At 59.0% G+C, this 17,163-nt stretch overlaps 1 protein-coding gene across 3 annotated transcripts in view; it reads right to left on the reverse strand.

The window, feature by feature from the left end:
* Positions 1 to 1,409: 1,409 nt before the first annotated feature.
* BCR (BCR activator of RhoGEF and GTPase) overlaps positions 1,410 to 17,163 on the reverse strand; it is a 105,188-nt gene continuing 89,434 nt past the window's right edge. For all 3 annotated transcript variants that reach the window (XM_029222816.1, XM_029222808.1, XM_029222800.1), the window contains 7 exons: positions 9,619 to 9,678; positions 8,532 to 8,641; positions 7,090 to 7,229; positions 6,429 to 6,563; positions 5,563 to 5,668; positions 4,968 to 5,130; positions 1,410 to 4,629 (listed from right to left, as the gene is read on the reverse strand). In XM_029222816.1, the coding sequence (XP_029078649.1) occupies positions 4,540 to 4,629; positions 4,968 to 5,130; positions 5,563 to 5,668; positions 6,429 to 6,563; positions 7,090 to 7,229; positions 8,532 to 8,641; positions 9,619 to 9,678 (804 nt within the window). In that variant the 3' untranslated portion in view covers positions 1,410 to 4,539. The remainder of the gene's footprint in view (positions 4,630 to 4,967; positions 5,131 to 5,562; positions 5,669 to 6,428; positions 6,564 to 7,089; positions 7,230 to 8,531; positions 8,642 to 9,618; positions 9,679 to 17,163) is intronic.

A 17,163-nucleotide genomic window follows, 5' to 3' on the forward strand; every position in this document is an offset into this window, starting at 1 on the left:
GGCCCACCCCCAGGGGTCATTCAAGCCCTCGAGCCCCGGGGAAGCCCCACGTCTGTGGCAGCCACCATCCTGGTGCCCCCTCTTCCCGGGGCTGCTCAGCTGGCAGTGGCTCAGGACCTGAGCCCACGTAGACCACGCTCCTCAGGGTCCTTTCTCGGCCAGAATCCCATTTGAACCTCCCCATCCCCAGCTGCTTGGCTCGTTTCCACCAAGTGACTGAAAACCCCAAGGGAGAGTTTCTGGTCAGGTCTGCCAGGCTCCACCTACAGGAGGGGAACGGAAAGGAGCCGGTGTGTGGACTGAGCCCTTGGTGACTTGGCTGAACTGGCCAGAGAGGCCCTGAGAAGGCCTGTCTTGGGACACGTGGCCTATGAGGTCCGGCCAGGCACTTGGTGCATCTCATTTGGTGACATGCAGAGGAGCAGCTGGGGTCCCCCAGCAGCTGGTTTCCTTCCCAACCCAGACACACCTGAGAGACGCAGCAGGGCTCCATCTTCCAGGAAACCGTTTACGTGGCTACCTGTCTGTCATGCCGTCTGGCTTCCCACCCTGGGAGAGCTGGGGTGACGCAGGGCTCTCTCCCCTGGTCTGACAGCTCTCTCACCCAGAGGTGACTCTCAGGACCGATCCTGCCCATTGACCCATGGCAGCTGCTCTGGGAGGCCATTTGGGCCTCTTCAAGAGCTGGTGTGTCTTTCACCCCCTCACTTTTTCTGTTTATTTTTCCGGAGCTGTTTGTGACAGCCCATCATTAGCTTTATCATAGAAATGCTTCCGTTTAAGGCAACTGGGGCATCCTTTTTTGGGGGGGCAGGTATACAAGCTCTTCTGAGATTTCTACACAAAATCCTGCCCTCCTTTATCTGCCCAGGGTATGTGTGTGACGCTGGGCCTCGGCGCAGGGCCTGCTCAGCTGGCCATGTCCAGTCCAGCAGAAAGGGAGCCAGCCTATAGGGATCAAGACACCAAGATCCCAGCCTCTGTTCTTCAACCAACTCTGGGACACCGGGTGTGTGGGGAGGCCTTTGCGCACCTGTTTACCCACCTACCAAGTAAAGGGATTGGATTAAGAGGCCTCTGAGGGTCTTTGAGGTGTGAGACCTCAAATTCCATAGCAGTGAACGGTCTTGCTCCCTGGGCCATGCCACTGGCCTGGGCTTGGCTGGACACAGCCCCTGCTCTCAGGAACATGGGGACAGTCAGCTTGCCCCCCAAATCAACTCCTAGTAAGAGAGATGCAATGGGGCTTTTGCTTTTTTTGGAACAGATTTTCCAATAGGAAGGTAGGGATAGAGAGAGCTAAGTAGCCTTTTAGGGGCCAAATACTTGGAGGAGGGCCAGTGGCAGCCCTTTCGTCATCAGCAGGTGTCAGGTGGGCAGATGGCATGGTGCACATGAAGACACTGGGGGAGCCTCAGGGTGATGGCTGACAGGCACCGAGCTCGGCAATCGGGGTCCGAGTGGGTGTGGCCCTAGCGCGTCCCAAGCTGCGTCAGCAGAGCCCACCTTGCACACCCCTCTCCACCCGGGCGTGGCTCCCCTGTAAGCTGGGTGGCTTTTTCTGTGGGCAAGGCTGGTGACGGCTAAGAGTGACCCACGCCCCGTCTGCTGGCAACAGAAAGGCCGCACCTGGCAGCACCACCGGAAACCACAGAGGCTGAGGGGCTCGTGCAGGGCTAGGCTCTGTGGGGCTGGAGCCCTCCCTGCCCCCAGGCTTGGCACGGCTGGTGTCCCCTCTGCCGTTCGTCCCAAACCAGACGGCCCCATGCTCAGCGGGGCGACTGCCTGTGGGCAAGTGGGCGCCCTGGGCCTGGGCTGTCCCCAGTAGTGCCCACTACCCTCAGGGAGGCCTCCTGGACACCCACCTCTCCACACCACCTGCTTCTTCTTCCAGCTCCAATGCCCACCCTCAGCCCCAACCCACTGGCTCCGGGGATGCTCCCAGAGGCTCCGATCATGGTGTTTCTTTCTACTGCAGCCATCACCACTGACACAAGTCGTCTCGGGGAACTTTAATGAAAGTGGCAGCTGTCCTTTCCCCTGTGGTGGTACAGACATGGCCGAGCTCAAACTCAGACATGTGGCTGCGGAGAGACTGCCTGCCACCTGCAGCCCGAGGCTGGGCTGCCCTCTGCTCAGGCTCCAGACCCAGACCTAGGGCCCAGACAGCAAGGCATCACTTCTCGTTGCCAAGTCCAGCGGCTGAGCCTTGTGGAAGGTCACGTCTGGCCTCCAGGTAATCACCTGCCCACCGGCTTTGCCGACCCTCAGGCCTGAGTGTCAGACGGACGACAGGGGCACCCAGCGACCCAAAGCGACCACCACCACTGAGGCTCGGCAAAGGAGTGCTTTGACAGCTGAACAAGAAAGAGTGGTCATTCCATCACTAAACACCACGCATCCTACATAAATAAAAAGCAAATAGAGGAAGGAGGTGGGGGGAGGGAACAAAAATTGGCACAGACACTGAGAGATTGCTTTCCAGTTTCGATGCGACAGACGCAAATCATGAGACTCCAGGGAAAAAGAAACCGGGGCCAGGTCTAGCTTTTCTAAGTAAAGTGTGTTCCCCCTGCAGGGCCAGACGGGGATGGGAAGCCAGGCCAGAAGAGGCCAGGGACTGGAGGCCCGGGAAACCCATGGATCCCAGAGACGTGCAAAGCACAGAGGACCCTGCTCCCCCCGCTCATCCCCCAGGAGAGCAGCACTGCTTTAAAACGGTGGGTCTGCTCTCCTCACAAGAAAAAAGTACAACTAAATAAATACAGTATGCAGACTTAAGACCTTCGAGTGACTTCTTTTTCCGTCCCTGCCTCCGCAGGTCCGTGAGCAGAGGGTAGAGTTGGGGGGGCACATGGGCCCCTGTGTGCCGTGACCTCGGGCAGGAGCTGCCCGCTGACACACCAGCTGAGCCTTCCCACCCCGCCAGGGACATGGGAAGGGTCCTGGACAGTGCTACCTGTTACTGGTCTAATCGCGTGACAAGCAAACGCCTTTTCCTGAGTGATGCCACCGCTTCCCTCCTCCGGTTCAGCTACATCCTCTCTTCCTGCAAGTCCAGCATGGAAGTTTCTTCTCTCCTCGCCCCCATCCCTTTTTTGAAAAAAGTGATGCAATTCTTCACAGACTTGTTTCTTCAACATACTTAGTGGTTTCCCCAGTTCTCTTTCCTCTAAGTCAGATGGTCAGGAGGGTTACCAGGCGCATCCTGGCTTCCGCACAGGTGTGTGGAGCGTGGGGGGCTCTGTCCTTCCACCTGCTTCGGGATGGCAGCCCCTACCCTCGGCCCAGCCTGTTCCTAATCCCCCCCCAACCCCAATTCCAGATGCTCAGGAGACTTCAGAAGTGGCTCCTGATGGAAACAGAGCTGGCGCTTAGAGGAAGACGAGATGCCGCTGGGACATAGATTGTCCACAGAGTACATTCTAGTATCTTATTAGGAATTTGAATCTGTTAGGAAAAAAATTAGAAACTATGTATAAAACTTAAAAATATTCAAGTATCAAAAGGCTATTCAGATCAAAGTTTAAAACAAGCTGTCGGTAAGCTGCCGCCGCCCAGAGGAAAACTTTACAAAAGTTTGCTGAGTGTGTGTAGCAAAGAGCGAGGAATGAAGCGATCTGGGGGGGGGGGGGGGGGGACACGATTAGGGGAAGGGAGATTTGGGGGTAGATGGGCCACAGGCCGGAGGAGGCCAGAGATCAAGGCCCTTCTGAGCTGATGAGAGTGCGTGCCCGGTGGGGTAGTCGGGACGGTGAACAGGATCACTCTCCCTAGACAACCAGCCATAAAGTGCGCAGCCTGGGCGTCCCTCCCCTGCTGTCCGGTCCTGGACGTTACGCAGCTCCGCAGGGAGCTGCCTTCCGAGGGGCACGTGATCAGCAAAAACAAAGCAACAGGATAGAACGGGAAGAAGACCCATTTCTGCACAAATCCTTCTAGAAAGAAAGAAGAAAGGAGGTGAAAGGGGTCAAGCGCTACACAGTGTAGATTTAGCTTTTCAAACCTGTTACAAACAGGAGTCGAATTTCTAAGTCTGGGAAATCGAAACGCCCCCACCCACGCTGGACAGGGCCTGGCCCCTGGGCACGAAGCAGCAGCAGTATTTATTCAAGACACGATACCAAGGGAATCTGCTCCTGTTCCCTTCTCCCTGAAGAGGGTGCATCTCGACAGGTGATCCAGTAGAAATCTTTAGACTCTCATAAGTTAAATGCGTAAAAACCACTCCCTTTGCCTGGTCCCGCCCAGGCCCGTGACCGGAGACACGAGGGCTGGCTTGGGGCGCCCTCTGGTGGCGGCGTAGAAAACCACAGTCTGAGGCCAGCCCAGAGTTCCCAGGCCCCACCGGAGGTGGGCCTGGAACTGCCCAGGCCACTTGGCCTTTTGCCTTGGGTAGTTGTCTCTTGGCAGCAACCCGGCCCTGGGGGGTGGCCTAATGACTCCTCTAGAAGGTTCGGTTCCTGCTCTGTGGATAGCCTGTTTCCCTAGAAGGTTCCCAGGCCGTTCTGCCGCCATTTTGGAGGTGGAGTTGGGCCTTTAGACTTCGGTGGAGAAGAGGATGCTCTGTCTCTTGCTGTCTGGGGCAGGAATGGCCTCCAGTTGCAGGAAGTACAGCAGCACCTGGACCTGCCGGGCAGAGCAGGAGGGGACAGCGGCTCAGAGAAGAGGCCTTTCCAGCAGAGCCCCGAGGGCCCTGCTGGTGACACAAGCCTCTCACAGCAAGAGATCTGGTTGCCCCTGGAGGATGGCCAGGTGGGGCGGGCCCTGAGAAACCCCACAAAGGTACAGAGGAAAAAGCAGTGGCCTGGGTCCTCCCCACTCCTCCCTGCCTCGTGGCCCTGGACAAGTCCCTCTCTAAACCTTGGACACCCACCCTGCACAACTCGGTGGGAACCACCGGCAGGATGCAGGGAGGGGCAGACAGAGGCCACCTGTGTAAGGCCGGGAGGCAAGGGCCATCGTACCTGGGACATGACCTCCAGGGACCAGCTGTCGGTCATGGAGATGGGTTGGCTGGGGTTGGTGGGGAGCTTGCTCTCCTTGTCTGAGGGCCGGAGCAGCGTGGGGCCGAACACCGTGGCGAGGTTGTGCAGGGACATCTTGTTCACTGTCTCCTTTTCTGCCACCCTGCGGAGGGCCGAGGCAGAAGAGCGGGTGCTACCACCTTGATGATGGACGTGGGCAAGGACCCAGGCCACCCCGGGAGGAAGGGCTCAGCCCCAGCTGTGCAGAAAGCAGACCCCACCCTGGCTCTTCTGGGTCAGAGGGGCCCGGGATGAAGAGTGCTCAAGGCCACCAGGCGGAGGGGCCGGTTCGGGATGGATGGGGGGCGGTGGTGGTGGTGATCCGAGCATACCACTCGCCGTGGCAGAGAGGGATGGGGGTGGCAGTGGCTCTGGTACCCAGAGGGGACAACCACAGACGGGGGCAGGTGTAGAGAGAAGGCCCTGGGTGCCGGGGAGTCTGACACCGGGGAGACAGTGGAGCACGGAGGACCCCCCCCATTGCTGCCTTTGGGGGTCCCGGAGCCCTGAGCCTCCACATAGGAGCTGGGGTTACCTTTTCAAGTGGTCCAGAAGGAAGAGGAATGTCAGCAGGTTGGCCTCCGGGAGTGACAGCAGCAGGTTAAGCATGCAGCTCTCCTTTGCCACGGGGTCTGAGAGAGCTGCGGGGGGCGCGGGGCGGTTACTTCTCAGGGTCACAAGCATGGGCTGGAGGCCTCTCCCAGGGCCCGTGTCGGAGGACACAGGACAGCCCAGGGCCGTCACCGTCCTGCCTCACAGCACTGGCCCCCACTGAGGACGCTGTGGTGGGAGCTGGGGTGGGGAGCTAGCCACCCTGGACGCCTTTTCTGAATCTCAAAGGGGTCAACAGCACCAAAGGGACCAACGGCAGGAGGCGCCGGGCACAGCTGCCCCCCTGGCACACTCGGCCGTTCCCGCCTCCTGTTCGGAAGAGCCCAAGGCAGGGGAAGCCGGGCTTGGAATAAAGCAGGAAGAGTGACAAGCAGGAGGGCCACGAGGCCCCAAGGCCCCCTCATCACATCACCCTGTGCACCCAGGGGGCCAGGTCCTCTGTTGAATGGCCCTGGAGGGAGGTGCGGAGGCCGCAGCTGCTCCATGCACCAGTGCCCCCCACCCTCCAGGTGGACTGGGGGTCAGGTCGGGCTTGAAGCCCTGCTTGACGGGGCCAGGACCTGGGGTAGATGAGGAGGAGGGCCTCCAGGACCCCGCACCCAGGCGTGTCCACAGCAGCGCCAGCTGCTGCAGCCTCTCGGGCGACTTGGAGGGACCGGGACAGCGGGCAGTCCGCTGAGGATGGGCAGAGGCCTCTCGGGACCGGCTTGGTTCTCGGTCCCCCGCCACACGCAGGGTTTGGGCTGAAACTCGGGTTCCCTCACCTCGCCCCTGACCCCCCTCACTCACCGATGCCCTCGGCGAAGTTGGGGTAGAACTCGTCGGTAAAGAGGGGCTCAGGCAGCTCTCGGAAGTAGAGCTTCAGCGTCCCGGCAATGGCATTCACGTCCATCTCGCTCATCATCACCGACACGTCCTTGTTGTCTGGAGAGAGCACAGACGTAGAACAAGGCCCACAATGGACCCCGAGTCGCTTCTACCCTCTGAGCCACAGGCCGGGCCCCTGCTGGCCATCCAAAGGGAGCTGTAACTGTGGCTGGGCCCACACGTCCAGGGCTCCAGGCCAGGCCGAAGCCCTGGCTCTGCCCCCTTCCACTTCCAGGACCCTCTGGGGTCTCGTGTCCTTATCTGGCCATTGGGGCAGTTCCACCGGCTTCTCTGCAGCCAGATGCACTGACCCCTGGGCTTTGGTTGGCACCTCTTTTCCACTCCCGGCCGGGGGCAAGCAGGCAGAGCCCTGGTGCAAGATGGGGCCGCCCCCACGGAAGCCCCTGGTCCAACTCCGCAAGAGCCACGCCTGTGTGGTCAGGACCGGTTAAGAACTGGCTTGTGCAGAACCTCCTCCCACAGTGCCATTTCCTTCTCGTTGTAACATAAACGGGCACGCCGGGATCTCGGCTTGGGCACTGTGCCCACACCACCATCCCGCACTGTCCAGCCCGACACTCACTGACGTCAAAAGCCGCCTTCAGTGCCTGGATGTCGGTGGCCACTCCGGACACGCGGTAGATGCCCACTTCCTCCATGCCCCGGCGTTCGATCTCCTCCACGCACTGGCGCACGATGTAGGGCACCTTGGAACGCTCCCTCCTGCAGGGGAGGGGATGCCCTCAGTGCCTGGCAGCGCTGGCTCGGGCTGCAGTGGGGCTGATCCCCACACCTCTCTGCACACCTGCAGCACCCAGGTTTGGGCACACCCAGAGCCTTCTGTGTGTTCTCTCTCTGTTCTGAGATCTCACGATTATCACTGCTTATATCTTATCGGGGCCTTTCCAACAGCTCCAGATGGCTGGACACCCTACAAGTCACACACGACCTTTGAGGGACAGTCAGGAGGCTTTTCTAACTGAGGTCAGCCACTGGAAGTCAGTTAAAAGATCCCAGGCCCTGGGTTAACAGGTGACTGCAAGGGTCCTGGAAAGCGGTCTGGTCTCTGAGTCGGGTCAGGGGACCCGGTCTCAGCCCTGCCCCCTACCTGCTGTGCGAGAGGAAAATCCTGACCCCTTCAGGCCTGGGGCAGAGGTGAGCCCTAAGCCCAGCAGGCAGCCGGGCCAGAGGACCAGCTCCATGGGGCTGCCTCACGCCAGTGCTCAGACTCCTGTGATTCTAACACTTTTCTCTTCCTCGTCCTAACAACGGGCAATTCCAGTAGCTCCAGGCAGGACGCCGGGGTAAGAGCACTTCAAACACAGGAGACTTGCTGTCTGGAGGGTCAGCTTCAGTCTAGTTTAGTGACTGCATATGTGGGAGCCCGGCGAAGCTCTGTCCCTAGACGCTCTCACAAGCAGTGCTTCTCTGGGGTACCTGCTGACAGTGCTCTGCTCCCGCCCTGAGCCACCCGGAGGTGCTGGGGGGGACGACTGGGGTGCAGCCGGGAGCAGGGAGCAGTGTTTGGACACAAAAGGTGTCCAGGGAGCGTCTGACGCAGGTCCCTGCCTGACGACCAGCGAGGTCAGGGCCCGGCCAGATTCCAAATCGGGGAAGCGAATGGATTCTGGCAGGAGGCGGCCTGTGTCCCTGAGAACTGCCCTCACACCCACACACAAGCTTCTCCTGGCAACTGACCCGTGACAAAGGGGCAGCATTTCCATCATTGAACAGGAGGCCTGATCGTGACAAATTCCGAGCGAGGGAAGAAAATCCTGCCAAGCGCAGCTCCGCGGGCAGCAGGAAGGGGGTGGGACACCTCTGAGCTCATGGGGACACCTTTCATGGTAAACATGGGAGGCAGCCGAGCACGGTGCTCCAAGGGCCTGGGAGGCGTTCCCGTGCAGTGACTGTGCACAGAGCAGGAGACCCACACCTGCTCTTTCCTCCAGAAACACCTGGGGCGGGGGTGCCCTTGGTCCTTAGGGACGAGAGACGCGTGAGCCCCAACCCCTCACCACTCACTTGGTGACCACGGCGATCTTGACTCCGAAGACGCCCGTCTGTTTTCGGGAAGGCATCCTTTTCAAGCTGAACTCCCTGCTGGTGAACTTGACTGACAGCTTCACTTCAATCTGCAAGTGGAGGGGGCACGACCCTCTCACCCTCCTGGTCCTCACAGCCTGTGTTTCCAGAGGCCCCGGGATCTCAGCAATTCTATCCACCCCCCCGGGTGCGCAGGGCAAGGTCCAGGTGCGGGGTGGCCCCTAGTCCAACTCAGCAAGAGCCAGGAATGGTCAGGGTGATCTAAGGACCAGCTTCTGCAGAACCTCCCCCAACGACCCCATTGCTTCTCTTTCTTATATAATTCTAACAACAATAACAAAACACTAGAGAAAAAGTATAGAGAATAATATAACAAAAAGATGAATTATCTATCAAATGGTAACATTTTGTCCTACATGCCCAGACTTTTTTTGGTGTGTGGTAGTACTTTTTCTTTTTAAGGTCTAAAACCTTCTGGGGCAGAGTGGCATGGACATATATACACTACCGAACGTAAAATAGATAGCTAGTGGGAAGCAGCCGCATAGCACAGGGAGATCAGCTCGGTGCTTTGTGACCACCTAGAGGGGTGGGATAGGGAGGGTGGGAGGGAGGGAGATGCAAGAAGGAAGAGATATGGGGACATATGTGTATGTATAACTGATTCACTTTGTTATAAAGCAGAAACTAACACACCATTGTAAAGCAATTATACTCCAATAAAGATGTTAAAAAAAAAATTCTTCTGGGGAACTGAAGGCTAATCAGGGGTCTTAGTTTCTACGGGCAGACCCCAGGGTCAAGGCCCTGTCTGTCCCCATGATGCCACTGGATTGCCATTTGAGGAGGGATGCTCAGTGCCTGGCGGGTGACTGCACTCCAGCCACCAGGCGGACTCCCGCCTGCACACAGCGATTCTGCCCCACGGTGCCTCTGCCTCCTCCAGCCACATTCCCCCTGAGACACCGGCTCAGGCTCAGCCTCCTTCTGACTGTTTTGGAAGAGACCGGGACCACCCCAGCCTTTGGCAGGAAGCGGGTGCCAACACAGCCCCATGGGTACATACCCCATTCATGGCGATGATGGTCCGCTGCCAGTCTCTGTCCTGCAGGGCCTGGGGGTCCAGCTGAAAGCAAGGGGCCATGATTATCAGATGCCCTGGGATCTGTGCAGAGGCCTGGCCGGGCAGCGGCCCAAGCCTGCTACTTCTCCATGTCCAAGTCGAATCGGAGCCAGACCTTGGCCAGCACCGCTATCCAGAGACCAAGAGGGGTCCTGAGAGAGGAGAGGACCTGCTAGAAGCCCCCGGCATCTCAGAGCCCTCCTGCCCCCAGACCTTTGCTGCCTGTAGCCCAGGCTTGCCCCCGGGATGAGTCAGCAACAGCTCGGGGACTGTACCCTGCTCCTCCGGTCCCTTCCCAATGGGAGCTAACATCAGTGCTGGCAGCCCTGCCGTCCTGCTCCCTGCCCCCACCCCCGGCATCAGAGGTGCTTCATGCAGCTCGGAGGAGGCTGAACAGTCGATTTAGACACACTTTGGGAAGCCCGATTTCAAAAGCATCTTCCTGGGGGTGTGTCATCCAAGAGCTGGGGACACTGCCCCGAGCTCTGGCTGTGGGAGCCCGTGCAGGCGGCGTCTCCAGTCCAGGCCGGGCCCATGGCTCAGAGTCAGGCCCAGAAGGACCCGGAGACCAGCTCCAAATCATGCCACTGGCGAGGGGGCTGGACAAAGGCTCCCTGCAGCCCCTCTCGCTTCTATCGCATAGAGCGCTGTCTGAGCGCCAGTCCTCGGCACCCTGCTGTTTAGTGTCACCTGACCGTGCTGCTGTAAGATGCCCTGACCTTCCTGGTCAGGCTGCGTGTCCCCTGTCCACAAGGGCTCCATTTCCCCTGTTCTGGGGAGCGCATGTTCTATAACAGCGGGTTGGGCTGGACGAATAAGCACCTGGGAGCTCTTGTTAAAGAAATACCTCCCCAGTCTCCGCAGAATTGACAGCAGCACAACCAAAAACTGCCCAGGTGATTCTGGTATGAAGCGAGGTCAGGGAGCCACCATCCGACACCACATAACCTGGCACTCCTTGCACGGTGCCCCGGGATTTCATCGCTTGCTTTGGGTGATGGTTCATTTCTGCTACTAGAAAGTTGCTTAAGAGCAGGACTACACTTCATGAGTGCTGCACACACGTGCACCCCACCCCAACACATGGCGGTACTGCGCACAGCGTGCTCAGGACAGCCATCACCTGTTTATCCGCTACAAGGGACCCGAGAGGAGACAGCCACCTGGGCCGTGTGCAGGGGAGGCAGCTGGAAAGCGAGGCCCCGAAGCCCTACCTCTCAGGTGTGTGCACCCAGGCCCTCCCCCTGCCCCCGCTTGGCACAGAGGTCATCACAGGTACTCCTGGGGGTGAGCCTTCTTACCTCCCCTCTAGATCCTACTGGGTACCATTCGCAAGGATCTGAAATGCCATGGACAGACTGACACAGACAAACAGGGCCATGCAGTGACAGGTTCTCCTTCTCTTCCAGGAGGGCCTCGGGGGCCACACTCCTGGGCTGTGGGGACCCCACCCTGAGGGGCAGGTCTGTGAGCAGACAGCAGTCACAGCGCACTCCCACGTGGTGCTTCCCGACACCCAGCTGGGGTCACACCTTCTCTGGGGGAGGGTGCGTGCAGGGGGGTGACACCAGGGCCCTCACAGCTCTGGGGCCAGTGGAGCTCCCAGCTCTCAACTGGCTGTTGAGAGGTGTGGCGGGAGGGAAGGACGCGCACTGCTGGTCCCTCACCCCCAGCTTCCGTGTCCTGGCCGTGCAGGAAGGAAGGGGGCAGGCACGGTTCTTCCTGCTCCCAAGGAAAGGGACAGTTTCCCTCCACATCTGGCAGTTGTAAACAGGGAGACACGGCAGCAGAAAGATACCTTTCCTTTCCCTCCAAAGAACGGTAATCACTAAGCCCCTCTCCCCTCTCCCCTTCCCAGGACAGAGACTGGCACACACAGCCCAGCCCCAGCCGACCAGGAGAGGGACAGGGAGGGGAACAGAGCCCGACACCGGGTGGCAGGGACCCTGCCTGGCACCACCCACCCAGGAATCCCCGGCCCACCCGCAGGCCCACCTTGCTCTTGCACACGAGGCTTCGGATGTGTGTCCACAGGGCGGTGCCGCAAGCACATAGGTGCTTTTCGACAGAGGCCACCCGTCTCCGGCCTGCCCGGCTGGGGTGGAGGTACCGCAGGAAGCCCTGCAGGGCGGCTGCACATGGTGACTCTCGCATCCTCAACCCTGCTGCTCGAGGGGCTGGCAGCAGGGCGGGGGCGTGATGGACAGAAGCGCAACGGACAGGAGCGTGGCAGGGCAGGAGCGCGATGGGCAGCAGTGTGGCGAGCTCCTGGCCTCCTCCGCCTTTTGACCAGGCTTCTTGGGAAGCCCCGCCCCTGCAGTCTAGCCAAGGTAAAAGTTTCCCATCACCCCTGAGTTCTACTTTTTGTTTGTATGGGAAAAACACCCCCACCAGCAGCCTATTGGTTTTGGGAATTCCGATGCGTCACTATTTTCTCCAAAGCCCAGAAAAGCCAAGCTTCCTTCTCAAGTGGCTGGTTTCCTGTTGGTGACTTTGGAGGCGCTGAGTAACCCGTGTCTGCCCGGCCAGTCTGCCTCAGGGCAGACGTGCTCAGGGGACACCCCCCCACCTCCCCGCAGCCAGTGACCCCATCACGGCAGGCACTGCCGGGGCTGGACTCAGGTGGGAAAACATCCCACAGCCCCCAGAGCACAGCCAGTTGGCCCAGTGACAAGGGAGTTTGGTGCCACCATCCACCCCCAGCACCGACGTCCAGCCCCACCTCCACCGGGCCCCCAGAGGCCGGGGCGCGCACTAGCCCCCAGAGTGCAGACCTGGGCCACGGCGCTGCCCGGGCGGCTCCAGTGGGAAGACGGTCCCGAGGCTGGCTCGGCTCCAACAAACAGAGCGTGCTGAGCAGAGTGGTAGCAGCATGAGAATAACACAACGGTGAGGCCGTGCCTCGGTTCCGTCCAGCCCCAAACAACACTCAAGGCTGGCACGCTCTGTCCTGAGCTATTGAAAGCACAGGGAAGTAAACAAGTGGGGACCATGGAGGGGAGAGGGCCGGAAAACGGCAGACGAGGGAAAACACAGGGCCGCTGTCAGGATCTCAGCACGGAATGCGCCAACTGCTCAGAGACAGGGCCTGGGTGGGCACAGGGCCTGCTCACACCTGTCTTCCCAGGAGGAAGGTCCAGGTCCCCGTTTCTCTCTCCTAGGGCTGGGCAAGGGGGGCCTCCGAGAAACAAATGTGGGCGGTAAGCCTGGTGGACGGTTGCCCCAAGGTCTGCCTGGAAGACGGTCCTGTGCGACCAGCCAGGGAGGCGGTGAGGATGGGGCAGGCGCTGAGGACCAGGCACTGCCCTGCCTGCTCTGTAGCAGACACGGCCAAACGGGTCACCGATGGACAACCCCGGGGCATCTTCTCACCCACCCCAGCTTGGGCGGTGGCAGGACCGAACTGTCCAAAATGGAAATGCTGTTCCCTCCTCACCAGCCTCATTGGAGACTGTAGTTTCCTCCGGGAAACTGTCAACATCCAGGACGGTCCAGCGGGGCCTCCCCAGCCCTCCCGACTGAGCCCCACGTGTCTGCATTGTAACCCACTCCCTGGAGTGGTCCCTAAGAGGGGACCAGAGACTCCCCCCAGGAGGGGAATCTGCTCTCCTGCTTCTCCTCTCACCAGTCTATTCTCGGGAGCTCTATCCTCTCCATCTTTAACTCCTTCCTGCCCTTCCCTAACCCCAACCAGGCCTCAGCAACACCCAAAAAGACAAAGGACAGCACCAATCAAAAAGACAGATGGTAACAAGGGTCAGGGAGGATGTGGAGAAACAGGAGCCCTCGGACACCACCACAGGGACGTGAGCTGCTGTGGCCTTTCTGGAAAAGCAGGGCAGCTCCTCACAAAGTTAACCTTGGCTGCCTGACCTGGCAATTCCCCTCATGGGTCTCCACACAGGAAGGAGGAAAACATCTGTTAACACACAGACCGTGCACACATTCATGGAGCATTAACCATCACAAGCCCAAGCTGGAGACAACCCAAGTATCCATCAACTGGCGACCAGATGGATAAACAAAACGTGGTGAGCGGATACACGGATGAGATGTGGTCCAGCCAAAAAAGGAATAAAGTAAACGCTCTATGACGCGGGTGACCCTCAAAAACATTTTGCTAAGTGGAGGAAGCCAGTCAGGAAGACCACGTCATGGAGTATGGTTCTGTTTATAGGAAACACGCAGAATGAGCAAATCTATAGACAAAAAGCGGGTCAGCCCGGGCCTGGGGGTGGGAACGGGGCAAGGGTTTTGGGTGGATGGAAACATTCTCAAACAGGATTGTTGGTGACGGTTGTACAATGCTGTAAGTTACTGAAGATCACTGACTTACATACTTTAAAGGGATGCACTGCATGGTATGTCAGTTAACGAAGAAAAGATACTGGGCCCCAAACTGGACCACAAGAGAGCCAGGGAGGGACTGGGTCCCAGCACCACTCTCCCCACGGTGGCAGAGATATGCTTCTTCAGGACAAATCCCAGGGAATCCGTACAAGGATGTGCTCTTGTGGCTTTACATGTTCACAACTTTTACAGTTGAACATCTAAAATCCTCCTCAAATGTTTGTAAAAAACAATCACAACCCATTTTACAACACCGTCTCACCCCATTCATCTCTGACCCCCCCCCCCCACCGCACCTCCATCCCCATGCGCACACGTGGCCCCGGCACGGTGAACGGCCATGTGGACGGAACGTGGATGGTCCTGAGATGATCCTGATGGCAGGTGCGACTCGGGGACTTTGTGACAGGATCAGCTGCCCCCTCCCCATCTCCCTCCTGCCTGACGGGTCTCCAGGGCTCTTATCCACACTTTGGCTGGTGTGTATCTCTCCTCCTAGAATGCAAGCGGCCTGAGGACAGGGCCTTCTCTGTTTCATTCTCTGTGGTATCTCTGTGCCCACACATACATGCATATAATACGTAATGTAAACGTGTACATACACAGTGTTGCGCAACCATCCCCAATGTCCATCTCCAGAACCTGCTCATCTTCCCAAACAGAAACCGCCTCATTAAGCAATAACTCTCTGTCCACCCCCACCCCCACAGTGGCCTCTATTCTACTTTCTGCCTCCATGAATTTGACTACCCTGGGTACCTCGTTCACGTGGAATCAGACAGTATTTGTCCTTTTGTGACTGGCTTGTTTCACTGAGCAGAAGGTCCTCAAGGTTCATCCACGTTGTAGTGTGCCAGAACATCCTTCCCTTTTTATGGCTGCATACTATTCCACAGTATGGTCACGCCACAGCTTATCTACTCACCAGCAGCTGGTAGATGCTTGGGTTCTTCCCAGTTTGAGGCTGTCATGATCTGTGCTGCTGAGAACATGTGTGTGCAAGTCTTGGTGGCACCTCCACATCTGGTGATGTTGCCAGGCACTCCCCTGGGCTCCCGGGGCACAATGGCCCAGAACTGGTGGTCGAATGGGGAGACTGACTGAGTGGGTATACTTCACAGCTTGGTGATGGCTGGAGTGTGGGTGCCAGGACGCCCCAAAAGGGGCACATTTGGACCCCCTGGCCCATACCCAGTCTGGGTACAAGCTTCCCGGCTGAAGGAGAAGTCTGGGAAACCGTGTCCCACCCTGAGCCGGCCCAGAGCTGTAGTCTCAAATAAAGTGAGGGTCAAACCAGACACCCGAGGCCCCAGTCTCACCCGTGAGGCTCACATGAGACATAAAACATTAAAAAAAAAAAAATCACTTCTGATGCTCCATCAGAACCTGAGTTGTGAGTTGAGCAAGACACACGCAAGAGCAATGCAAAAGGGAGCAGACAAAATTCTAGGATGTGATAGAAAGTTACCCTCTGAGCAGAAGAGACAGGACATTGCACAGGGAAGTGAGGGAAGGAAAACTGAAGGAAGAAATTCACGATAGCGTGAGGCTCCACTTTCCCTGGGCTTTGCTGACCCTGGTGATGCCCCCCGCTCCCTACCCAGGACATGCTGGGGCACTGGGGCCCCTGCCCTGGCCCAGCGACTCCTCAGACCACGGCGCCCCGTACATCCCCATGAATCCGGCTGCTCTTGGAGCTTAGGATGTGCTCATCTCCACCCAGGGAACCAGCCCTTGAAGCCCCAGACGCAATGACCCTCAGTGAAGGCGCCTGTCCTGACTCCTCTCTCCTCTGACATAACTGCACCATCGAGGCCACTGGCTGCCCCAGGCAGGGCCTGCTCCGCCTCGAGGCCCATCTGCAGCATCCTCCTTTCTGAGCTCTGGACCGTGAAGACTGGGGGCAGCTGTCTTCTTGTCCTCGGGCTCCCCGGGGCCTGGTGCATGGAGGCCATCGATCACTAGGGTGGCACAGCGGGCTCCTGGGGTCTGAGGACGGACAGCTTGCTGAGCCTCAGATCTGGCTTGAAGAGGGAGCTCACTGGACCCTCTACACCTGCCCGCAACGATCCTGGGGCCACATCCCCACTGGACAGCCTGTCCCTCTTCCTTCCTGGTCCCCGGCTGGTGCTCTGAGCTAACCAGCTCACCCACCCTGGGTTCTGGAGGGAGAGTCCCCCACCCTCGTCTCGCGGGGGCTCCATCTCTCGGGGAGGGAAGCGGGACCTGGCAACTCACCCAGGACAGTCACCTGAAGAGCAGGGGCCGAAACCTGAGAGTCCAGCCAGCGGTTCCTGAACCCACCACTCACTGACACCAACAGGGGGGTAAAAACACATGGATCCGGAACCCTAACCTGGGGGGCTGGGACCGAGCTCCCCGGATGATACTGACACCTCTGGCCCAGGCAGGTGTGTCCGATTTCCATCCCTGGCCCCTTGGGGCCCGCTGACCCCTGGCTGGCTCCCACTTCTCCATGGCACTCCTCGGACACTCTGGGGTGCTGCACCTCCCCCCTCCATGGGAAGGGCTCTCCACTGAGCTTCCGAGTTAAGGTGTGTACCTGGGGCAGGGAGCACCTGGGGGATGTAGGCATGCGTCGCTCCCCCAACCCCGCAGCAGGACACGCAGGGCCACACACCCCTCGCACATGGCCCGGCTCGGAAGGCACCTGGATTTACTGGGAAAAGCCCCAACTCAGGAAGACTGGACCCCGGGAGTCATGGACGCCCTCCCCGAGGTGGACCCTCCACAGAAAAAAGGCATCCGTGGGGGAGGGGGAGGGAGAAAGAGGCCTGGCTGGGGTCCCAGGGTGTCGCTGGCGTGACCACCCTCCCCTGACTTCCTTCCTTCTTCCTCCTGAGGATCCCGATTCATAAACAAGGTCCCCCCCTGGCCACCTACAGCCTGAGTCACCAACGCCCCTCCTGCCCCTCTGGGATCCCCCCCGGGGTGATGATGGCTCAAGAGTGGGGTTTCCCACCGTGTCTCCCAGGGAAGCAGAGATGAGGGGGCGGAGCCAAAGCCAGCCTTGTCCACTAACAACAGTGACGACAAATAATAATAGTAACAGCAGCAGCTGACACTGAAGGCCCCCACGCACAGCTCCACGCCCCCCGCCCCCACGCACAGCTCCAC

The sequence above is a fragment of the Monodon monoceros genome, unplaced genomic scaffold (assembly GCF_005190385.1).
Source record: "Monodon monoceros isolate NGI ecotype Baffin Bay Population unplaced genomic scaffold, NGI_Narwhal_1 Super_Scaffold_1, whole genome shotgun sequence".
NCBI classification, from domain to species: Eukaryota; Metazoa; Chordata; class Mammalia; order Artiodactyla; family Monodontidae; genus Monodon; species Monodon monoceros.